This window comes from Apteryx rowi, unplaced genomic scaffold (genome assembly GCF_003343035.1).
Source record: "Apteryx rowi isolate R43461 unplaced genomic scaffold, aptRow1 scaffold_985, whole genome shotgun sequence".
NCBI classification, from domain to species: Eukaryota; Metazoa; Chordata; class Aves; order Apterygiformes; family Apterygidae; genus Apteryx; species Apteryx rowi.
This window is the reverse complement of record NW_020451299.1, coordinates 102,389-127,793: the sequence shown is the minus strand read 5'-3', so window position 1 is coordinate 127,793 and position 25,405 is coordinate 102,389. Positions and strand designations below refer to the sequence as shown.

At 39.4% G+C, this 25,405-nt stretch overlaps 1 protein-coding gene across 1 annotated transcript in view; it reads right to left on the bottom strand.

The window, feature by feature from the left end:
• The window catches only part of SLC22A15 (solute carrier family 22 member 15), a 35,459-nt gene extending 10,737 nt beyond the window's left edge, over nucleotides 1-24,722 (bottom strand). Inside the window, exons 1-7 of the mRNA XM_026055112.1 lie at nucleotides 24,636-24,722; nucleotides 9,009-9,221; nucleotides 6,239-6,371; nucleotides 5,007-5,171; nucleotides 3,746-3,875; nucleotides 1,742-1,957; nucleotides 342-482 (exon numbers count right to left, since the gene is read on the bottom strand). Of these exons, the coding sequence (XP_025910897.1) occupies nucleotides 342-482; nucleotides 1,742-1,957; nucleotides 3,746-3,875; nucleotides 5,007-5,171; nucleotides 6,239-6,371; nucleotides 9,009-9,221; nucleotides 24,636-24,722 (1,085 nt within the window). The remainder of the gene's footprint in view (nucleotides 1-341; nucleotides 483-1,741; nucleotides 1,958-3,745; nucleotides 3,876-5,006; nucleotides 5,172-6,238; nucleotides 6,372-9,008; nucleotides 9,222-24,635) is intronic.
• Between the last annotated feature and the right edge of the window lie 683 nt (nucleotides 24,723-25,405).

The following is a 25,405-nucleotide window of genomic DNA, read 5'->3' as shown; positions in this document are numbered from 1 at the left end:
TGGGAAGAACGCCATCTTGTGTTAGCATGGAGTCAGCACGACTAAGTGTGACTGATAAGGAGAATCAGCCTCATCTTTGAGCCAAACTTAGACGACTAGTGAATGACAAATGAACTATTTAGAATAAGAAAATTATTATTTGATATAAAGATCTGTAATTGGCACTTTCACATAAAAATGCATTTCCCCAGGAGGACATAATGAACTAGTTACACTAAAGCAGGAAGCCCCAAACAATGGAAATAAGCTAGGAGATGCAATATGCAGGAAACTTATCCCCAGGGGAAAATGAGAACAAAACAAAACCCACTCTGAAGGGGTTAATGAAATTACATACTTACCATTTTTGGTTAATCAAGTAAATACAGATTGGGTATGCTGGGATTTCTATCAACCCTGAAAGGGCTAAATTGGCATAAATACTTCCACCTAAGTCACCTGCATTCAGGGTAAGACCATAGTAAACCAAGCTGCACACAAACCTGTAAAAGATAGGAAAAGAAGTAAAACCAAAGCAGCAGCTTTGCCTGCCAAATCAAGGCACTGGTCTGGCAAAATGCAGTATAAACTACATTTAGTATTTCAGAAGATAGGTCTAAAAAAGTTTCTATACAAGTGTGCAATGCTTTCCATGCAAAGAAACCATTCTTCTCAATATAGAGCCAGTTCCTGACTTCTTACTCAGTTAAACCTAAGATTACACTTAAGATGTATGTATGTAAACCAAAATGAAGTTATAATATGATCATGAGTGCATGATTTGACTTGAGAAAGTGCATCTTTGTCCTTTGTTTTATTAGGTTTCACTTTTGCCCACTCTTGTCCAGCTATTCGTAATCCCTTTTTCAAACATGTTAGATGACTTCTGCCTTTCTTTAATTTCTATACTGTAGTCCAGTTTTTATTAATTCCCCAACTCTGATTTTCATTTCTTTTGTAACTCTCGAACTGTTATTTAAGGAACAAAAAAATCATCTATTCTGTGCTAAAGATTTGGAACAACAACAGAAATGCAGCTCTATGTTGTCTGTTGACAAAATAATGCCACTTCTTTTTTCTTTATAAGACCTCTTTCCCAAATATAAGTATTATAAAAGCAACTATATGAACAGCACTGTCAGAGGACTCACAGAACATGTTATCCATTAGGCTTATTTTAAAGTGGCAGCAAAAGAGCTCAGGGTTAGCATAGCTACCCAAAACAAAAGGGACACTTTTGAAGAGTTATATTTTTGATACTCAGTTTAGGTAGCATTATGCGGTCCTCCTCCAAAATACAGCAACACTTGGTAGCACTTTCCCTTAAAAAAAATGTACACACTGATTAGATGATGTAGACCACCCACCTGCTAATGTGCTCCTTACATACATAATTGAATGAATAATCCAGGTGACTGAAAGTACTGACACATAACCTTGGGCCAAAGAGTAGGACAGCATGACTAATCTCTGACTCTCAAAGGCCGCTGAGAAGAGGTAGTTCTCAACTATTTTGAGGCTTGAAGAGCATGGCAGAAATGCAAAGATAAAGTACCTCAGGACTACATTGTAAAAATGCCTTCAGGTTAGAAATGCACTAAGGAATTATTATAAAACAAAGATTCTTTTTATGCACAGTGTCCCTAATAAAGATTGAGACTGTAAGTATGACATGCAAGATGTGCTGATTCTCAGCAACACTTTCTCAAAGACTTTAAGAAGCAAAAGTAGCACAGCTGGGCCTACAAAGTATTTCAAGTACCAGATGAACATCATGATCAAAGTCCGTCCCAAGAGAATCCTGTATCGGAACAGATCCAAGAAGCTGCCGGCCTCTCTGGAGCTTCTCTCTGCTGGAAGTTTTAATGAAAAAGTGCACTTCTGCTTGCGGTTCCTCTTTGCAATGAGGTAGAGGGCATCTTCCGCTTCACTCAGCCGACCTTGTGAATATAGCCAGCGGGGAGACTCTGGAATGAATCTGAAACACACACATGCACACACTGCAAAGAGCTTTAGGGCGCTTCTCTTCTACAAGGCTGGACTTGCCTATGGAAATAAGCCTGAAATGTGTTTCCATATAATGGTATTTTTCAAACAGCACTTCAGGTTTAGAATTCACTTATTAAAATATAGACAAAGCATGTTGTAAGGAGAGAGAGGGAACATAAGCCTTATAATTTCTTGGTATCTAAGTTTTTTATATTCATTTATTTATTTTGCTAGATATTACAATAACACAAATTACAACATTATTAGGACTCTGTCTTGGGGGAATTCAGAATTAAAGAGCCACCACATTACTAAAAGTAACCACAGGATGCTTTTGTAACACCAACTAGTTGTCTTCCTCATGTTCCAATATTGTCCTGAGCTCCCTCCCGTAGACAGCAAGGCAGCAGCTGCACAAAGTCCATGCTCTTGTTCCCATGTGCAAAGCTCACTTGATAGGTCTAAACCTCCAACACTGCCTATAAAACAAATCATCTTCTATTATTTTCAGATTCCCAGAACTAACTTAAACTACAGCCTTTTGACAGAAGTTAAGATTTTTGTCTCTGCCCAGAAATGGCATTCTTCCCTTAAATTTAAAAAGTGATTCTGTGCTTTTACCAAAAAAAAAAAAAAAAAGGGAGAGAGACTTTAAAAAGGAACATCTTTTCTTTGCCATGATAAAAAAAATATATATATCCAGTAACATTTTCTCCACAAAGTAACTTTTAAGTAATGTTGGGAGGGAAGGCAGTGTGAAATCTGGAATCATAAATCCATATTTACAATAAGATGGGCCTCTGAGCACAGCTTTGAAGTCCCGAGCATAAAACACTTCAAAAAAATTTATATATCATATCATAATCTGAAAGTTTGGGGCCTTTTTAAAGAGTTTTTTTTCAAACACCACTGTTTTAAATTTTGAAATTTCAGATATGTCAAGCCTGGTTTCACTAAGTAAACAGGCTCTAAGATCCCTCCCTGGCAGATATGAGTTTTGATGTTTTCTTTGGAAGGGTGTATTGACTTTTTAACAAAGAGCTCTATTCAGAAAGTTAGTTACTGAAGTTAAATAGATGTGGGAAGGAAAAAAGCCTTAAGTTTAAATACTGATTAAAATTCCTTTCTTCTCTCAGTTACTGAGTTTTTGCAGTCAGCAAGTTTTATCTGGAAGCCTATGAGAAAGGAAGAACACATCACATCACATGGCTTTCAATGCTGAAGCCCACAAGCACAAAAAACCCATTCCCAAATAAAGAAACCTTCTTCCTATTCTTTCCTAAACACCAAATTCGGAAAATAAAAGAAAATAAAGGAAGCTGTCCATTTTTCCTTTTGCATGTCACCTTTAAGACTGTATGCACAACTTTGAAGGCATTCTTTCTGTGTAAGCACACAGAGAAGTTACTAGAGAAACATCATGTTATCACATAATCATAGAAATGCTTCTGTATCATTCAACATGCATCTGTAGTGTGTTGTTGCAGATGTATACCAGACAACAGTTTGCAGCATCTACACATGCCAGCTGAAGAATAGGACTATCACACTACAGATTGTTCTACAGTAATAATGCACATACAACAGAACATTTACTTACATTTTCAGATAACGCAGCACTGCTATTTAAAGAAAGCACAGAATACGCAGTGGAGGTTAAAAGAAATACTTTAGTTACACCACTTCATATCATCCTAGAAAAACTTCTTGACTTAGTTGTATTTTATCTAATTTTTGAGATCTTTCTTGAGGAAGTCCAGTTTTAAAAATAACTTACAGAGAGAGGAGGAAGACTACTGTTCCTTCCAGGTTAACCACAACAGCCAGAGTCCTCCAGGAACGAATGAAGTACCCTAACAAAGCATACTGGGCAATTCCCACAGCAAAGAACAAGCCACCAATGGATCCTAATACATGATGGAAACAAACAAACAAACAAAAAACCCCAAGAAACATTATTACTCCTTCAAGCAACATTGCTAACTCTCAATATACAGGATCAGACACAAACTAACATTTCATTAAGAAAAATCCACTCAGTAATAGAGAAAATAAATAGCTATCAGACCAAAGAATATTCTATTCTTCACTTGTATGGGCAGAAGTATTGCTTTTAATTGCAAGACAAATTGCAAGATCAAGACAAGTCCAAAAAAACAGCCTTCTACATCCTCTCATTCAACACAGACCTAGAAACAATTAGGTGTTTTATTAGGTCTTCTAATTCTAAACACAGGTATGTTTCACCTTTCTATGTAAAAATAAATACTACATACCAATGTAAAAATAAATACTACATACCATTGGAAAACTGGTGTTTTTAGGAACATATAGCATTTATTTGTAGCTCTCATGATTTGTAAGACAGTACTTCTTTGGCACTTGTCAAGGACTGAATATGTCAAGCCTCACAACAGCAATGGTACAACTTACATGCATCCTATCTGAAGGACAGCTTCAACACTACCAACCAGGACAGTTAAGGGTGTCTATAGCCTTTCATTCTAAGTTTGATTACCACATGAGACAATTTAGTTTTTATCTTTTGAACATATAAATAAAGTTGTCTCAATCTTTGAGGTGGCAAGAATGGGAAAAAAACACCATACTTTTACCATTATATAAAAAAAACTTTTGATTTCTTGTTGAGAACAGCCAGGGAATGAGAAATATCAAATTTTTCATTTAAACACTATCTAAGCTCTGTTTTGCAGAGTCCCAAATGCTGATGGATAGAGCTCAACTATCATGAACCATCGATGGGTATTTAGCTGTGTAACACGCACAGTGGATTTGCTTCAACTAAAGTACATTTGTCAATTTGAGTGATGCAGAAATCTGAAGGCCCCCCAGTCATTTGCTGTGCTTGTCTAAGGTTCATATTAAACAAAGCAGGGCTCAAAGACTGTGGTCACGCATATGCTCCAGGGAGCAGATTTAAATTTGCAAATGTTATGTTAGCTTTGGTGTGTCTCAAGTGGTGTGTAAAACAGAAATCTATAAATTCTGGCAATAAAAACACTGTCACTCAAACTTACCTGCTAATGCCCAGTAGGCAGTACCCACACACTCATTCAGTAGAACAAAGGCCACTAGTGACATCCCACCATTCATCACCCCTACCAAGAAGCGAGAGATGGCAAAGAATTCATATGAGGGTGAGAATCCATTTGCAATGGCAAACAGGATGTCAAGGGCAAAACCTGGAAAACAAGGCAAAAGGTTTCAGTTCAGAAGAGTATCTGAAGAAAAACAGAAGCATTCATCAGTGTCTTTACTTGATGTTCAGTGACATCTGTCCTAAGTAATCACACTGAACTATAAAACACTGCTACTTACCACAGATTTGGGCAGAAATATAAGTACCGCAAGGCTATGTCATAAAAGGGGGGAACACAAAATGAGTGGTTGTTGGTACATGATTCACAGTACTAAACCCCTGCGTTCATTTCATGGCAAAAAATTCTTCACATCCTCAAAACTACTGCGTGGCTTCAGTTAAGACGGTTTGATATTCATCCCCATACAGAAGCCAAAGACTAAACATATGACTGAACACTTCCCCTCATTCTTGGAAAGCAGCCCGTACAGACTACAAAAGAGAAATGCTGTCATGGGATAGTACATAGCGCATTGGCACTACGTACAGGCCCACCTTTACTTGTTCTGAATGAATGAGGTTGCTTTTTAAAAAAAAAAGTTATTTACTTATTTTTTAATTCCACCTGCTCATCCACTGAGTAACAAGTCAGCTTTACAAACTACACAAAACATGAAGCTCCAGAAAATGTTAAGTCTGAAGACACCAATAAAGCTTATCAACTTTAAAACACATTGAGGCTCCCAACTACATAAAAATAAAATCATGTAGACAGGAGTAAAAGGTACAACAAACAACAAGTCATACATGTAAGAACATTGATAATAAATTAGTAGAAATATTAACTCTAGTCTGCAGAGATCCCATGGGCATGAAAACCATCAAATGGACTCAACTTTAAGGTGTAAGACCTTATGGTACAATTCCTAAATCCAGAACATCTCCTAGACATTCAGATGCTGATTTAAATAGACAAATACTAATTACTTGCCCTTACTTATGTTCCTCAAGTATACTGGAAGGAGAAAAAAGAAAAAAAAGAAAAAAAAGATTCACAGCAGATGATTCAGTGCTATGTAGGAAGCTCTCTGCAGAAACGGGGCTCTTGCCATTGATCTTCAGAGACAAGACACCAACACTTTATCCATTTTGTTAGGTGGCATTGGTTACCTGTGAGATAGACTTTCTTCCTTCCGAAGCGATCTGAGAGCTGGCCAAAGGAGATTACGCCAACAAACACACCACTGAAGAAGAAAGAACTGGCAGCACTGACTTTGTACGATGTGTTGCCAATTAAAAACCACTGGATGGAGAAATAAAAGGAGCATTAACTGAAGTCCTAGAGGTTCACAAACAGCTAATACTTGGAAGGGCATGACACACTTTAAAGAACATCAAACTTTGCCTAAATCCCCTAAGCATTACATTTGATCAATAAAATAACAGCCACTGAAACACTTCTGTCTTTCAGACTCACTGGGGGTATTAACCAATTGCACAGTTCCCCCAGATCATCCACAGCCTTTGATTCTGAACTCAAGAATAGAATCCTCGTGGAATGCTGTTATTTTTTAGTGACACCCAATATTTCTTCCTGTGCAGGTAAGCTGATGATTATATCATATTCCCTGCAACAACATCCTGTAATCTCCTTCTCATAACCTTCTCTTCCCCCATCAAAACCCCATTATATATCCTTTCTAGCAAAACTCATATGATTTCAAAACTCAGTAATAAACTATCTCACCATGAGGAGCAGAGCCAAGCAATTAAAGCTGACCAAGATTAGACAGCTAACAAAACAAAATCCTTCAGAAGCACCATGAAAATAACTTGCCTAACCCCATAAATGCTTCGTTTTGAATTGTCACTTAAATGGTGAGGTGTTTACTGATACAGTGAATAATGTGGCCATAAAGCATCAAGACTCTGACAAAATTCAGCTCTAAAACTAACCACGTGACCAAAAAGATCAGTTTTTGAAGTCTCCCTAGATTTAAAAAACAACTCTCAGAAAAATATATTTCTATAACAATAGCATAGGATGAGAATAATTTTATCTTGAAACATGATCAGTTTATAATAGCTACATGAATCATGCCCTAATTTTTGGTATAAATGTTAAAGAAGGCTGCCAACACTGCAACTCAGCGATGTTAGGTATTTTCTGAACTATTCAGAGATCCAGGGATAAATTTGCTTATGGTTAAGCAAAATTCATCCTGTGAGTTTATTTCAACGGCTAGAAGCCCTTCGAAGGACTCAAGGCTTTTCTCTTGTATATAAAGCATGTTGTACAAATTCAGAAGAGCTCATAAATTGAGCATTATTACATCAGAATATTTCTCTGAATAAATTTCCAGTGGTTGCATTATTAGTAAGTGATGCTACAAGAGAAGCTTTAAGAATATGCTCCTCTAATGTAGAAAAAAACCCTTCCTTATAAATCAGCCATGAAATAGGATGTTGATCAGATACTCCAAAAATAAAATCAGATTGTTTTTGAAAAAAATACACAAAATGTTTGTAATTAGCAACATAACAGCTTCCAAATATACAACACACTCAACTAGTGAATTCTGAACAAAGCATATTTTAACAGTGGGATACGGGAGAGGCAACAGGATTTCATAAACATGGGCCTTTACTGAAAAGTGTAGATTTTACTTTGAAGTTCCCAAACATACAAGATGCTCGGGATGTAAATTTTTAAAAAGACTATGTATTTTTCAATTAAATTTTGTTCTTTACCTATGTTTCACATCCATGCAACCAAAGCACACAAGAAACTTTTCAAAATTTATGTCCTAAAACAGTACTAGGCTCCACAAACATATTTGAACTTGTCAAGTTGAAGAGAATAAGATTCCTGGAAAAAACAAAGCAAAAGAAACACCCCCAAACCCAGAGAAGATTTTAAAACCTTACTGAGAATTGGCTTGAAGTTATGCTTAAAAAAACCCTGCCATCCATTAGGCTTTTAAATTCAATGGAGGCATAAATACTCATTCTCCTTCTTACCAGGAATAAGAACCAATGGCTATTGTACACAACTGTTTGGTTCTATTCCAAAACTGGCAGTTTTTCTTACTGTTCTCATCACTAATAAAGTTTGAGTACTTTACAGGGCTAGTTCAAATAGCAGTAATGCCTAGAGACAAGGCCCATGAATTTTCAAATGGTAGTACACTTTCAGTCTTATAACAGATGCATTCAGATAGGGCTCTTGCACAGGACAATTTAACATTAAAAGATTTTGAAGGCTCCAAGAAGGGCAGGTGTTGCATACATCACAGTGCAGAAGCTAGAATAATTTCTCTAGGGACTGTGGCTAGACCACAAAGAAGGACACCTACAAAACACAGAGGCCACACTTATAAAAGACAAAGTTTGCTCTGGGATAGGATGGAGGTGGTTATTTTGTCTATCCAACTCCCCACCCCCATGCTGCTCCCCATAACTGGAGCTGCAAAAAAACTGCAAAAAACACTTCCTCTCCACTTCCTCCACTGCTTGCCAACTGCATGATGGATGCACTGCATGCATCTGACCTTAAGGGAATGGCAAAAGGTGGCCAGAAAGAACTCATGCTCTGTATAGGATTTCGAATGCATTAATACAATGACACAATTCCAGCACAGTTCTGGAACGAGGCTACAGCATTCAATATGCAACTCCCACATGCAAAAGGTCGAAAGTTTCAGAGAAGAACCACATGGTCAAGATCTACATATCAAAACAGAGTTAGTTCTTTGTTGCCAGTAAGTGTTAGAATAAATTTTACCTGTTCTCTACTTGGACTATAGCACCTGTTTCATTTGCTAACCAAAACATGCATCTATATGGAAGAAAGACGCAGTGGTAGTGAAAGCCCCCCTACACCTCACCCCATGAGATATTTTACTCGCACATGATGCAGTGAAACATGTTTCATTCTTACCTCAGAGGCTATTGATGTGAAGCTGCTGCTGAAGTGTACGTGCTTATGAACCTCACTGCCATTGGCAGTCAGAAGCCATTCCCCAAAGGCTCTCTGCTCACTCACTGACTGGTTGCTATGGCTCTGATTAGCCAAAAGCTCTTCGAGATCCCAGTGGTAGGGAGGAGTTGCCCCCACCAGTGCGATGAGGATGGCTTCAGTGGCCACGTAGAGCTGGAATGAAACACGCAAACATCAAAGATACTAAACATACATCCAAGCAAACAGTGTTTCCTCTACAGTCAGATCAAATCAGTATTATAACAGAATCCTACTTTATATTCTCCTTCTACTACTACAAGATGCTCTGTCTAGTCCCCATCTGTCAAATATCACATACCAAAGAATCACAACTTCAGCCCAGTGGTTATTACACTTTTTAAGGCATGGATCATTTGAGAAAGGAACTCTTCCTCCTGACACCTTTCTCTCATAATCAGAGGTCTCAGCTCCCACCCATGACCAGTGAAGTGCCTGGGTGCATGGAAAGTTGTACTAACATACCAGCACTATACCAGTACTATACTTTAATGCAAGTATATTACTCTCCAGTTATATCCTCTCCCTCCACCCCAGTTGTTCATTTCTTTAATATGATATTTGAACAGATCTTCTCCTCAGTGTTTCATATCTAATCTTTCCCAGTTTCGCTAATATTAACTCCTTCCCATTTGTTATCTTCTGTGAACGTTTCACTCTTAAAAAAAAAAAAAAAAGCATATATGAATGTGCCTATATGTGCATATATATACACAATGTATATACAACCATTAACAGCTGTTTTTGTTTAGGAGAAAACAAACAAACCTACTGGAAATCCAGGCATTTCTAACCTGGTCTAGAGCAGGGTCACTACTGCTTGCTCAGAACACTCACAGGCCACTGCTCTTTTAACAGTCTAGACTGTTACATCTCCATCTTAAACCCCAGTGTTTTAGACTTCTTTTAACAATAGAAGTCCCATGAGTTCTACAATAGAAAACCAATGATTAAAGTCTTCTGAGACAGAAAAGAAGTTGTTGGTAGCAATACAGAAACACCCATTCACCAAATAAAACTGCATCTTGTCTCAGGCCCTCACTGAGAGACAGTAACTCTGCTCGGTAGCTCCTGACAAGAAAAGGATCCTGTTGCTTCGTGGGCTACTTCCTCCATGACAAAACCTTGGCCATGTCACTTCATTCCCCAAGCCCCATTCCAACTGCCTCCTTCTGGATATATCCCTCATTCTGCTCCCCACATCTCCTTTGTTTCTTCTTGAGAAGAGTGTGCTTCTCTGAAATGTATTCTCTCAAAAGGCTGCCACACAATAAATAATTCTCCAAACTCAGGAGAATGTAAAGAGAATCTCGGAATTCTGCTGTAAGCAAAACTAAGTACTCCTGTTCGGTTCTGTACAACAGCTGAGCAGTCAGTTACACCCCGGTCTAAAAGAGAATTATTACTAAGTTAACATACAGACCTGAGTTATTGCACAAAAGCATTTTCTGTCCATCAGCTCCTTTATGTACTGTACATGATAAGCTCCTATTGCAGTGGCAGGAGGTAAATAAGTATTTCAGAAGTTCATTTTCTTTCCAACTTTTTAATATGAAGTTACTGAAATTCAAAAGGGATTTGGAAGAAGAAACACAGATCTGTCATTTATATCATTGTTTAAGCTGAAGAACAACTTTTAAAATAGATAAAGATGAAAAGTAAAAGACTTCACCTGGGAATGAAGGCTATGACTAAGACTACATGGGGAAAGAGGAGTGCAAAGCAGAGTGGCCATGTTGCTAGGGCTGTGTGGTCACAGCAGTCTCAAGAACACAGGAGAAATGAGAATTACAGGTCATGATCTGTGGTGCATCCCTGTGCTCTCACTAGCTCAGACAATTCTGCGTCAGGACTAAGCGATAACATCCTTGTTCTATCTTGTGAAATAACAAATGTATTTTTGAAATAGTTCAGGAAATGAAATCTTCAAGACATTTGGTTTAGAGAAACAAAGCATAACACCTACTTTTCCATTTCTGCTCTAAGTGAAACCTACCTCAGCTACAGAAGACTCAATCCAAAAATAAACAATTGCAGGCACACAAAGAAACAATACAAATATTTTTTTTAATAAAAAAAAATTCAGCCTCAAGCTTCCTAGTGGCTGCAGCAAGCAAGGAGAGAACAATAATAAAAACACTTTCAACTGAGCTGTTGAATTGGAAAAAATGTATGAAGATGGAGACACTTTTTCATGTTATCAAATAGTATCCTTGTATATTCAAGCTCACTGGAGTCATTACTGTCACAAGACTGCTTTCACCTGGTAATCATCTGCCTTGGGTTCCTGGGTGTGATAAACCCTTTTCATTTCATTGAAAAACAAAAACAAAAACAAAACAAACAACCCCCCCCCCAAGCCCTGCCCACCATTCACCTAAAAAACCCACCTACGTCCACACCTATCCTTACAAATCTGAATCCTGGAATTGTGGAATTACATAAAGGCTGCAATTTTTATTTACAATTCTGAAGACCAGAAACAGTTTCTAGAAGTGTTCTTAAAAACATAAACAAGTAAACACTACACTTAAAAAAAAAAGCAGAATGTAATTTTTAACATCCAAATAAAAGGGCAGGGGGTTGTTAACAAATCTGGAGGATCCTCCCTTAAGAATTCTAAATGCTTGTGCTTAGCAATAATATAATAGTTTAGATTAGTGATCAGTATAAAATGCTATCAAATCAGAATAGAAATATTATATAACAATTTTATAAGGTATAAAATGGTGACATTATATGTACAGTGGCAAAAACAAAGCCTTTTATTTTTCATTTGTTCTATAATCCATATAGTACAAGTCCAATCAAATTTATGTCATTTAATGTATACCTTCTATTCATATAACATTTTAATTGGCTCTACATGGATGTTAATGGCTCCCCAAAGAATTCCCAGCACTGATCTATATTAATCAAGATGAATGCCAAGCAGAGGGGGAAAAGGCAGCAACTCACATCCCTTTTCTGTCACAGATGAAGCAAAGCTGAGAGTTTTATTAGTCTGGTTTAAGTTTCTCCTGCTTGTTTCTGTTCTTTGTAGGTTAAGGTTTTATGGTCTGTCTATTTTAGAAGTCTACGGTGTGCAGAGATTTATTGAAAGGCAACATCTAAATAGCTTGAAAGCTTTCACTCTCCCAGCTAAGTAGAGGGAATTTTAGTGACTCATCTCTATTTCATTAGTAGTTTTTGAAATTAACTTAAAGAATTAACATTTTAAAATGAGTATTAACAGAAATGCCTAGAATATCTTGACTGTCTTTCTTGGTGTTTGTTTTCCTAACAGACGAGTTCCAAGAAAAACTGAGACCCCCTAATAAGCAATGGAAGAAGGAAAAAAGCTTTAATAATTTCATTTATGTATAATGAAAACACATACTAAAAAAATCCTTTAAGAAACTTTTAGACTTACGTTGACCATCATGAAACACAAAAAAGAATGAAAGCAGTTCTGTTACAAAGCGCTTTCACTCTTTTTAATCAGCTCATCAGCAACTCACAACCAGCCCTGTCATTCTAGACAAATATCAGCTGAAACATGTACTGCTGAACAAAATGAGTAAGCCACTAACATCTGACCTTCCAAGCACAGAAGTATTAAAACTGCACCTTGAGGAAAGACAGAAATTTAGAAAGAGCAATGAATGGCCTTGCTATAGTAGAAGTCTATGATGAAGAGATGGCTACGTTTTAGGATAAAAGTCATTTCTTCTGAACTTGTGACAAGCAGCTGAAAAACTGAAGGCCCTCCTTATTTTTGAAAGACAGATGATCTCATCAGCACTGAGTTATTCCAGAAGGGTGATCTGCCTTTAAATCCATGTGTTTTCTTTCCCCCTGGAATAACTTTTATGCAGAAAGGCCCTGAAACATCTTCACGTTGCAAAGTTAATATCTGCTGCTGACAACATGCTCTTCCACCAAAATATCTTTCTCCTCTTGGTAGCATAATAAGAGAGAACACCACAAGATCGAAGGAAAAACTGTGTTGTCATTACAAAGTGAAGAAACACCATGAGTGGAAAACACGATGTAATCTCTTAGATGGTTTAACAACCCCCTAAATCCATTCCGATAGGAAATATTTCCATGAAGAAGGTAACCATTGTTGCTCACTACCTGTGCAATGAGAGAATAAGAACATATTGTGAATAAAACCTGGAAACCAAAGATGTATGAAAAGAAAGGTTGTGCAACTAACCTGTCTGTAACAACGTATAAGAACATTTAGTAACATTTTAAACAGGATGTGCAAATCATGAAGATTCATGGCTGCTACAACAATTGCAACTTCTCTAACTTCTACTTCAGCTCTCACAAATTTGGTTCAACTCTTTTAAATCTATGTGAAGAGATCTAAGATTCCACACATTTTGAAAGAACTTAGGGTTTCTCTACAGAAGCTGAGAAATCCTACTCAACTTGAAGTATTTTAAACATGAAGTGTAGGACTCCAGAATCCACAAAAAAGTCAAAGGTCTGTCCAAGCTCATACATAGCTTTATTCTAGATGTTCAACATCTACATTGAAATCTTCAAATCGTACAGCAAACCACAACTCACAGAGCCTTATTTCTTACAGGTTTGTGCCTAACAACCCCTTAGTTTCCCTTGCCTAGCCTTCTTCTCTGTCCCAAACACACATACCTCAACTCTATTCTGTGCTCAGTATCAGTGTTGGTGGGCAGTAGCAGCTGTAGGGGTTTGTCACTTCTTGGGTTCAGACAGGCCAGCCAGCACACACATGCTATTTAGCCTGTGGGCTGTTGCCACCAAACAGTATGTACACAGACCAGGTCTGTTTTACTTCCCATCATCACAGGCACAAATTTGGATCTCTTTCTTAAGAGCAAACAACTCTACTGTACAAGTTTTCTGCAAAGACTGCCCAAACAGTACCCAACTCCTGTGTATATAAATCTCTGCTTTATAGGCCTATTGGAACACTACACATCTACACTACCTGTACTTCTGCATGCCTAATGATGATGAAACATGTTAACACTGGTGCTAGCATTGTAGGATGGATATCTAGGTTCTTACCTCATCAGTTCAAGTTGCTTTAAGAATTGGTTTGTAGTATATCACAAAAAAAACCCAAAAAACAAAACAACAACAAAAAAAAACAAAAAAACAAAACCCCAAAACCCACCACTGCTCATTTTTGTCAAAATCACAGAATAGTTGAGGTTGGAATGGACCTCTGGAAATCATCTAGTTCAACCCCCCTGCTCAAGCAGGGTCACCCAGAGCACATTACCCAGGACCCTATCCAGATGGCTTTTGAATATCTCCAAGGATGGAGACTCCACAGCCTCTCTAGGCAACCCGTTCCAGTGCTCAGTCACTCTCACAGTGAAAAAGTCTTTCCTCATGTTCAGATGGGACTTCCTGTGTTTCAGTTTGTGCCCATTGCCTCTCATCCTATCGCTGGGCACCACTGGAAAGAGTTTGGCCCCATCTTCTGTACACCCTCCCTTTGGATATTTCAGATAAGATCCACCCTCAGTCGTCTTTTCTCCAGGCTGAACAGTCCCAGCTCTCTTAGCTTTTCTTCACAGGAGAGATGCTCCAGTCCCTTAATCATCTTAGTAGCCCTTCGCTGGACTTGCTCCAGTATCTCCATATCTGTCTAGTACTAGGGAGCCCAGAACTGGATCCAGCACTCCAGACGTGGCCTCACCAGGGTTGAGTAGAGGGGAAGGATCACCTCCCTCAACCTGCTGGCAATGCTCTTCCTAATGCAGCCCAGGATACCATTGGCCTTCTTTGCCACAAGGGCACATTGCTGGCTTGTTGTCAACTTGTCCACCGGGATCCCCAGGTCCTTCTCTGCAGAGCTGCTTTATAGCAGGTCAGCCCCCAGCCTGTACTGGTGCATGGGGTTATTCCTCCCTAGGTACAGGACTCTGCACTTCCCTTATGCATACTGGGCAGAGAAGTGATCTTTACTGGCAAAATTTAGTGGAGTACTTCTAGCTCTGCACTTTTATCACTAGTGTCATCCTAGAGATCCAATATTTCGAGGTAAATTGTTGCCATTTGGGCTTCTCAATTATTGTTAATGAACACAAGACAAAAGGGTATGCCAGAGTCTGCTTATATCTGGCGAGCAAAACAAAGGCTGGAATGGACATGGTGACAAAGGGGGGAAAAAAGAAAAAAAAAGAGACAGAGTTCCACACTAGTCACAGCTGGTTCTGCTGGTACAAACCAATGTTCCTCACACACGATCAGGAGTGGATCTAACTCTGAATATGCAGACTTCATGAAACTGTTCCAATAGCATGAGCTTCTTCCCCAGCACTCTCTTCTCCCAAGCACCATAATATACAAATAAGAAAATCTACCATCAAGCAGCAGGTTGCTATTGTTACCTGGCATGCTTTAGATAAACAGCATGCTACAGATACACAGATAACCTGTTAAAAAGTCAGCTGTCACTCTTGTACTGAAGCAAAAACCTTCAAGACAATTATCAATAAAGTTGACTAAGGGATGGAAGAAACAACTTACAGGATTGAGAAGAGCTCGATAGGATTCTCACACTGTGCTATACCAGCCCGTTGAATAAATCAACACCTAGAATGCTACCTACCACAGAGCCATTAAAGGTGACCATAATGGCAGATTTCTTCAAATTAACATAGGAAGTATAGGCAACACACAATGTTAAGGAGACCTGGGATTTTCTAAGGAGATTTAAATTGGAGAAGTAGGCCTTCTGACACATTATAAAGAGAATACTTAAATCAACCTGAAAAAAAAGTCACAACCTTGCCCTACAAGACATTAAGTTCAGTGACAGAAATTAACAGAAGGTTTATTATATATTTAAACAGTTGGCACAGCAGCTGACTGCATGCTGGTAGACTGAAAGTGAGGTCAAAACTGCTTCCAGGACTGTTTAAGCTAATGTAGCCAAAAGCATTTGCATTTTCAGAGCATGCTGGATTATGTGCAACAGCACTTAAAAAAAGGCAAACATATCTGCCTAGCATGGGCTCATATACAGCAGCTGGGAGGTCTGGGACAGGCCCCTGATACTGACTCCAAGGAAGAGAAATAAACTGAATCTTGCATAACAAATTGACAGAAATTATGATATAAAGTATTATTTATTTGCCCTTTAAAAACAAAAGGCATAAAGAATACTTAAATGGTTTATTAAAATATCTGAATGCAATCCTCCAATGCTTTGCTGCCAAATGCTCACACAGTGATAAGTTAGAGAAGCAAACTGACAAACAAGAACCAAGAATCAAAATTATGGAACACTATAAACATTACAGCTGCTTGAACCTGAATACTCAAGAAAGTTAAGTTGCAGTACTGTTCAACCAAGTGCCAAGACTCTGCAGTTGAACACAGGGTATACAGCTTCATCAATACTATGTTGGAAGTGCCACTCCGCTGTTCTTAGGTAAATAAGGATTTATAGGAATGCAAAGCACAAGTGTGCCAGATATTCTTATTCCAGTTCATGATTAGACTACCAACCAACCCAGGGCTGAATTCTCAATGAAAGTATAGGATAACATGAAGAAAAATCAGCAACTGCTGGTATAGAAGCAGGAATCGCAGGCTAGTAGGTATCAGGCAGACTTAAGTCCTGTGTCCACAAGCATGATCATTCTTAAGTCTGCATTTCATCTTTGTCCCTCTTCCTCTCCGTATCTTCCAGCCTGCTTTGGCAATCAACATCTGCAAGTTGCAGTCAGTATCATAAGAGATCAAAGTTCTCGTCTTTCTCAGCATGCTGGTTTGGGACCCTGCCAAAGAATATTGAGACAGCATCTTGATCTAAAAGATAGAGTTCTACTAAAGCTATGAGAAGAGCAAGGTTTTTTTGCTTGCTAGGACCTTCTCTCTACCAAATAACTAAAGTATTTAACCTTATAAAAAGATGCAATAAAAGCAGATACTGATCACTTCAGAACTTTCTACTGTTTAAGATCCAGGCCAAAAGACATTGCTGACATTTCTATCAGCCGCTTTCTTTTACTTAAACATTTTAAGGACTTGCCCAAGGGCAGCAACTGGATCTAAATTAAAGTCTCAGATTTATTGCTATTTCAGACCAACATGATATTCCAGAACAAACAGAACAATTTTTCACATTTTTGGTGGTGTTCCCTTTCTAAACCAGTGATTTTCAACCTGTAGTCCACAGGCCCCAGGAAGTCCCTGAAATACTTTTAAAAGTTCTGTAAAAACTAAGAAACACAACTGTTAGCAGTCTTAAATTTACTGCACAAGAATCCAACATCTTCAGTGAGAAGCCTGTAGGAGTCTGCAAATTGAAAAAGACTGAAAAGGTCCAAGCTCTATTTTTTTTAAAATCATAAGTAACTGAACAGTCCATCACAAATTGAAAGGTGTAGTAAGCTAGAAAAAGTATCTGAGTACACAAAACTTTATTTGGGTCAAAAATAAACAATCACATGCAAGTTGGAAACAATTATCTGAGTTAAACTACACATATACCAGTTAAATCATCTGAGAGAAAAGAAAATTGGCACCTCTAGGCTGGAGGGAATGTCAGCGAGGAGAGCACTGATGATGTGGCTCCCTAGTGGAAAAATACAGGTAATCTATTGCCTACAGATCACAGTAAAATTAGAAAGATTGTGCGCACACATGGGCAGGGAAGATGGAAAGGAAGATTGTGTGTCACAAAATATTTTAAATCTGTAATCTTTAATAACAAGTACAATTATGCCTGTTAACTCTCAGGCTTGTCTTCTGAAGGTGCTCAGAAAACAGACTGGCTAGACTGATTGTTTCAATAGAATTTGCCACTGAAGCTAAACTCCATCCCACCGCACAAAATTCCCTATGTAGCAATAACTTTATTGTTCATAATCTGAAAGCATCTCCCCATACGTTTTTCCCATATTTACTATAAAGATGCCAGCTACCACTGCCACAGTGGCTCCTGGGCAGTTCTTTAAAAGACATCCCAAAAGCATGGGCTTCAGCCATGGCTGCAGTAAACAGCCCCAGACTGAGTTCTTTCCATCTTCACTTTTCACAGCATGGTTACTTCTCACATCATCTCCACTCTAGAAAAATCAAATCACCCCTGTTGAGAAGCTTGTCACACAGTAGCACATCCTCTGTAGTTGGAGTGCTGGTAGAGAATGAAAGGTATAGGATGTGATGGTAGGTAGAGAGTTGTCAGACTTGCAGCTGGTGTCATTGGCTTGTAGCAGGGCAGCCTTCTTATTTTTGAGATTTTTTTTTTTTTTTTTTTTTTTTTGGATAGGCACAGCAATTTGCTTGCTCCTCTCTGTTGCCGGGCCTTCAGGACGTCCACCTTTGTGTGTTTCTCTGAAAAACCTCATGCTTCTTGCTGTATTCTTGAAAGCAATCAGCAAGAATTCTAGCAAGGTCTTTGAACAGCACATTGAATAGGCATCTTCTAGGACTGAACTGCACACAAATCAATAAAGGTGTGAAAGCCAACTAGATGTCTTATATTGATATATGCATATATAGAACAAGTGGTTTCAGTAGCAAAGAGTACAAAGTAAACATTAGAAGATCAAGAAGTCTTGGGAATTGCGGGCCGACACATAGAATCACTTAAAAATATGAGTTCAATTATATGTGCTTTGTAGTTAAGATGCAGCTAAAGGAGGGAACTTCTTTAAAGATGCAGCTCATTTCTTCTATACCTCAAGCTGTGCTTTGACCATACTTTCCCCATGCTTGTAAGCACAGGTTTAAAGCCTAGCTGTGTGGATGGTGCACTGATTTGGTTTAAGACACATATACATCTTTCCTCAAGATTACTTTGTAGGCAGCTGAGAAGAAATTTAAGCCATTTTTTCCCCCACTTAAGACAGAATTATTTTAGGGAAACTGATAGCAAGTTAGCTGTTTAAAATTAATCAGTAAGGAAACAGTTATTAGAGTTTAAAACTTCTGTGTTATATCTGAGAGTTAAGAACCCCATTGCTAATGAAGCAGGTCACAACTCAGCATTATTATTTCAGATTTTCTGCAGAATATAAGACAATGTCTGCATCAGCTGCACTCAAATTTTCAAGGCTATAACTATAATGTGAGAAAAGATGAGCAATTGTTTCTTTTAAGGAACAGTTAAGGATCTGAAAGAATTACAGAAAGACAGAACACATGGGATCTTGGCTAAATTTCTGGTTCCTCTGGCAAATATGTTTTATTTACCTAAGGTCAATCCCTAAACATTTCTGTCTTCTTTTCATTCCCATTTTATATGGGACACAATCAGTTTTACACCAGGGAGTCTTGACTAGCATCTAATTCATTACACATGAAATGAAAGGTAACATATGACCAAAGAACTATGAGCTTTTTCCACAGAAGATTTTTTCCACACTTAAGCATACAGTAGGACTGCTCTTCACTTAGAAGTTCTCCCAGCTTTCAGATAGGAGCATCAAGTAAATGAATAACTGCATACCCTAATTATTTTAGGTACGTATAATGGCCTAGTTTATTTTTCTTCCCAAACAAGAATAAGCTATACCAGAACAAAGAATTATATTCAAACACAGTTGCAACCGCTCTAAAGCAACATGATTCTTGAGTATAAACATACTTTGAATAAGATACAGTTCATGAGAAGACATGGAAATAAGAAGCTTATCTCAAGAAATAAAAATTGGGACTCCATAGTATATCTGTTTGTATTCATGCCACATATGAAACCATCTCTGTGTAAGTGGCTGCAGATGTCTGAAGCACATACTGTGCAACTGTTTTTGAGAAGCAGTCACAAGGGGACTTAAAACTTTTACTTCATCACAAAATATGAAGAAAAATGAGAGCCAAACACTGAGGTAATCAGAAAGGGAAAGAAGGTTACACAGCAATTCTGTGAAGCCATTTTTGTATTTGCCATTTTGATTACATACCACGCAGATTCCTGTAGTTGAATTATGTCTAAGTTATAGTGCAAGTAACTTGGATTAGGTAAATAGTGTATCCTGATGAAGCACCCCAGCACCCTGGGCTAGTAGTTGTAATGCAAATCATATAATACCAATCTCTTTCCTTCGTTTTAAACTGTTCATCACAATTCCGATTTGTTGTTTTGTACTTTCTATTCAGGCACAAACATAATTATTATACCCCATCAAAGACTGACAGTAAGCTGTACTAATTTATGATGAATTCTAACTAGTTCAAAGAACAGCATAACAGACTCAAGCAAATATAATCATTAAAAGAAGACTCACTGTCAAAATATTTTGTTGCTGTCATTACAACTACAGAGTAGTGTCTTGTGCCATTTAAGATGTAGAATTTGGGGGGGGGGATAAGAAGTATTACATCAAGGAAAAGAATTTAAAAGCCTGTGTATGGGATTACACCTGCATGCTATCTGAAGACAGGCAGACACTATTCCTTTTGCATTATTTCTAAAGATTCAGGAAGAACCTACTTTACTGTGGCCACATGTCCTAGTATCTGCTTTCCTCAAAAAAGCTGTGCAGATGAGCTGAATAAAGAGTAGCTTCCTCCACTTGGATATTTTAATGACAGAAATCATACAAGATCTTACTGCCAATAGAAAAGGGATGGTAGCAGCATCTCTTACTGGGCTGTACTGCATCAAGAATGCCTTCGCCTTTAGTCAAAATGAACTATTCTTCTTCAAGGAACTTGATTTATTATCTTAACTATTTTTCCAACTTCCTGCCAGGTAGTGATAATTCCCCATGCTGGGGAGAAACAACACCCTAGGTAATCATCCATAGCACTGTACAATGCACATGCTACCTAACTTTAGGCAAAGGCTTTTTCAGTTTGTAGACAAGACCCCCCTCTTAAACTCTAGAAGGTTTTAAGAAGCCTTTTAACAAAGGCATAGTAGCAACATTTCCGTTCTCAGATTTCTGTGAGAGGTTCAGTTTGGACTCCAGCACTCCTGTAAGTCAGGTTCACAAGCCAGTGAAAATCACCTTCAGCTATATATGTTGAGTCACAAGAGACCAAGAAACATTCTTTAATATGCCTGTGCACTCAAGCATCTGATCAAGATGAGAGACTTCATTTAATGTTGCTTCGTATGTGTTAAACATGAACATCAAATGACACACCGTTCTGGGAAGGAAAACTCAGTGTTTTTAATACTGTTTCTTCAAAGGGTATTGAGTAACCTCTAGTAATCAATAAGTGTCAAGCAACTATTAGCAGCTCAGTCAAAGTAAAGTAGATGCTATTTTAAAAATTATCAGCTCCCTTTATTTCTCCCTCACCTTTAAAAAAAAAGATACACTGGAAATAATGGACTAATAGAGCCTCAAATTCATATCATTAGCCTGGCCCCACATTCCCAAAATAAGGTAAGTTTGGTCTTTGAGTAGTTCCATAGATTTTAGAACATTCATTGGTATCTTTTCAGGAAACTGTTTCTCTGCATTAGCTATCATCACTCCATTAAAAAGTTAGCAACCACTGCTACACAACATTCCCCCAAATCCTCCAAAGTCACATTATGGTGGTACTGACTAAACCAGAGATAGCCTAATGCAGTAGCCATTTCAACAAGTTAATGAATAACAGCAGCAGGTAATGCAGAAACAATACAATAGTGAAGAAGTGAAAATACCTTGCAAAGGTGAAATACAGCAGACTGCAAGACTTGTACTTAAGCTAATTTTACATTGACTACATGCAAAAACATTTTTCCATTTGTTCTAATGCAGATGCATCCAAGCTCTTTAACTCCCCTGTAGACAAGACTGCAGGCAACCTTGAGTTTTTTCTGCCAGAGTGTCACTAAGCTTGACCCATAGGTCTAGCAGCAGTTCACTCAAGCCCACATGAAAGCTGTCATTTGCTAAGTTTCACCCATACAGACATGAATGTTTGGTACAATTTGTCTCAAAGAAGTTCTGTGAGCTACACTAGGTTCACAGTTGAAATTCAGAGATCAAATATGAAGACTTTATTCTGGCATATCAATCAAGTAAGGCCACATAGTAGTAGTAGTAGTATACTGTAGAAACTTAAATGGAAGAGTAGAAAGACACTGGAAGATAAGGAAAAATAACTATAAAAGGAGTCTGGAAGTCAATAGATCAGAAGTATCCAGAGATGAGAAAAGCACAAAAGCCTACAAGAAAAGCAGAAAAGTTGTAGCGAATCTTAGGAGGAAGCATAGAATCTAAACTCAGTATATTCACATTAGAGCCAAAGGGATTTGTAAGGGTGAAGACAAAAATAGTTTAATCCCCATGGTACTCTTATCTTTAAAAGATAGAAATGTTTTGATGTAAATATGCCAATGCAAATGCACAAGGAAGCTGAGGGAGCATGTGGGAAGAGGAGACAGAGAAACAAGCAGTAAATTGGACTAGTAGGTAAGTGGCAGAGCCAGCAACAGAGATCAACAGGAGTTTTCATTCACCAGCCAGATGCTACATTTAATCCAGTAAAGGGATAGGAGACCATGATTACCTAATTCCACGTCACACACACCAAACAGATTACTTCACTTTGGGTTCATCCTTCAAAGACTGATGATAAAGCAGACCGAAGGCTAACACCAGTCATGGCACCTGCCTTCAGTCTTGCTCTAGCACATCCTGGTGACACATTATGTAACTTGGCACCATTAAAGGAATGCAGAAAGCAATCAACCACCCAAGCAGAAACCAGTTGTATAAGTCAAAATCTATTCACTGACTGAAAGACAACAAGCTTCGTATCTAAAACTCTTACAAACTCCAGTGCCTAAATGGATTTGAAGCATACAAAACACATCAGTCAAGGGATGATAATCATCAGTAAAGTTCAAGTATTAAAGATAGCACAAAAAGAAGAACAGACCTGCACCTGTTCCCCTTGTTTCTTCACAGTTAATTGGAATTATAAATGTATTTATAAAGATATTTCTACTTAATTCTCCCATCAAAAATGCAAGTTAATCCACTAAAAAAAAAAAGTATTACAAAATAATTCAGTCATACTATTGAAAACTCCAGGAATACAGAGCACTTGTCCTGGTTGCAATTTGTTTCAGAACATGACCAGCACTTAAAGAAAAAGACCTGAAGACTTGAGGTTAGGGAGTCAATAGATATCATACAAGCGGTATAGCCAGTTTTCCAGCAGAACCAGCTCTAAACAATGCCTAATGTTAAAGCCTAAATCAGTTAAAGAAAAAAAACAAAGTGAGAGAGAAACAGTACAAAGTCTTTGCTGGTTGCAAAACTATGATGACAAACAACTACAGGATTCCACAACTGACACAACTGGAGATCTGAACTTTTGGGGCACCTTATCAAGTTTCTTACCACCTAGTTTCTGATAAATTGTCAGTCCCCAAGCTGCCAGGAGAAAACATTTTCAGTCTCTCACAGCTTATGGCTGTAAGTTCTTCATTACATATAAAATATTGGTCAGAGGGAAAGACACTTAAGTCCTCTTTTTTCTGCAGCTGTTTAGTTTTCTCTGTCCCAGCTGGTACATTTCCATAGCAATAGTAATTCAGTATTAGTCAGCCTAGTTGCATTCACTACAATTAAGTTTTTGAAGAGTTAAAATGGAGTAAAACCAGACTTCTGTCAAATTCAAACTATACCTTACACCTAGACCAGACTAGGAAGATACACATATTCTTCTCAACTTCTTTTTCCTCTCTTATGGGAATGTGCACAAAGACGAAGCAAAGCAGGAAATAAAGAATGACCTAGTGGCAGAGCACATGACTTGGTCATGCAGTCTCTGAATATTAAAGCACTCCACTGTTACCTAGAGCTCCATTTTTATCACCGAACTACAAATATTCCAGTTTTGAATCTCACAGCAACATAAAAATACATACCTGACTGCCCAAGAAAAGCAAAGCCTCACCCAAATGCCTGGTGTAGAGGCCCACTGAAAACTCTCCTAAGAGCTAAGTCAAAGCAAATCAGAGTACCAGTGCAGTCACTGCTTATCAGCAGATTAGATGACAGTTTCTGCACACAGAGCTGCCAGTTACCACCTCAAGCTTTTTGAACATTTCCACAATCCATGGACATCCTAGAAAACACTGGACTAGGCTCCTAAGTCTAGGCTGTGTAGGATCCACATCAGAATCTCTGACAGAAGCCCCTATCTTTCAGCCTACCTCATGGAAATCTCAATTTACTTCCACTCCAACCAGCCCATCATCCGACAAGTGGCCGGCTCTCCCCACTCCTCAGACAAGGGGACACAGAGAGCACCAGTCTTTTGCCCAAACTGTACCCTGCATAAGCTCACTCTGCCTCTGGAAAGGGGGTCACCTTCACCCCAGGAGCAGAACAAACCGCTGCAGGACAAATCCAGAGCAGGGGATCACCACCACCCCTAGCTGCCCTCGGCAGCGAGCTCCAGCACCACCCTTCACACCAGGCAGCACTCACCACAGGCACACACACCCGCTCCTCGAGGCGGCAACCGCCAACGGCACACCCATGCTGTGCGGGTGGGGACCGCCCCCCTCCTGTCTCCCCACGGGCGCCCACGCATAAGCCAGGGCACTGCCCCCCACTCCTGGCAAAAAGGTGAGAGGCGGCGTCTCACCTGGAGGAGCACGGCCAACAGGACGCACAGGTACACTTGGTAGGGCCCCATCTGCCCCACCAGCGGAAACGCCTCCTCCACCTCCATCCCGCTCCCCGCCCGCCGCGCAGCTCCTGCGGGCGGCCGCCGCGCAGCGCATCCCCGGCCCGGCCCGGGGCGGGGCGCAGAGAAACGGCCGGGCCCTCGCGGAGGAGGAGGAAAGGGCGGGAGGCGCGACGCGGAGCTGGCGCGCACGCGCCGGAAAGCGCGGCTGGGCGACAGTCCGGCCAGGGGCGCACGCGCAGCCACCCCGCACCCCCCACGGCGGCCGGCGAGTGAAGCGGAAACGTAACGGCCGCGGTGTGCCGTTGCGAGCATTGGCGCAAGCGCAGGCGCAGGCGCAGGCGCACGGGGGGGGGAGAGGGGGAGTCCCCGGGCAGCTGGTTGCAGCGAATGGGCCCAGCGTAGGGAAGAGGGGTGCTAGGTGAGGGGGGGCTTCCCGTGAGCTGAGGCAGCTCCAGTGCCCTTTTTTGGGGAAGGGGAGAGGGAAAGGGGCATAATCCCAGAATCACAGCTCTAAAGGTGCGCCCTGCACACCTTTGCAAGAGGGCTGCTTTGAGCTCACGCTGAGGAGGTTGCTCCAGGCTTTGTAGCGTTCTCCTGCACCAGATTATCCAGTTTCTTCATGAGAGCACGGTCGGAGTCTGGAGTTTCAGCAGATTTACACCTTCATAGACCAATGTTAGCCCTGTGCTCACAGCTGAGGAGCTGTGAGCATAGTACCTGCTTGC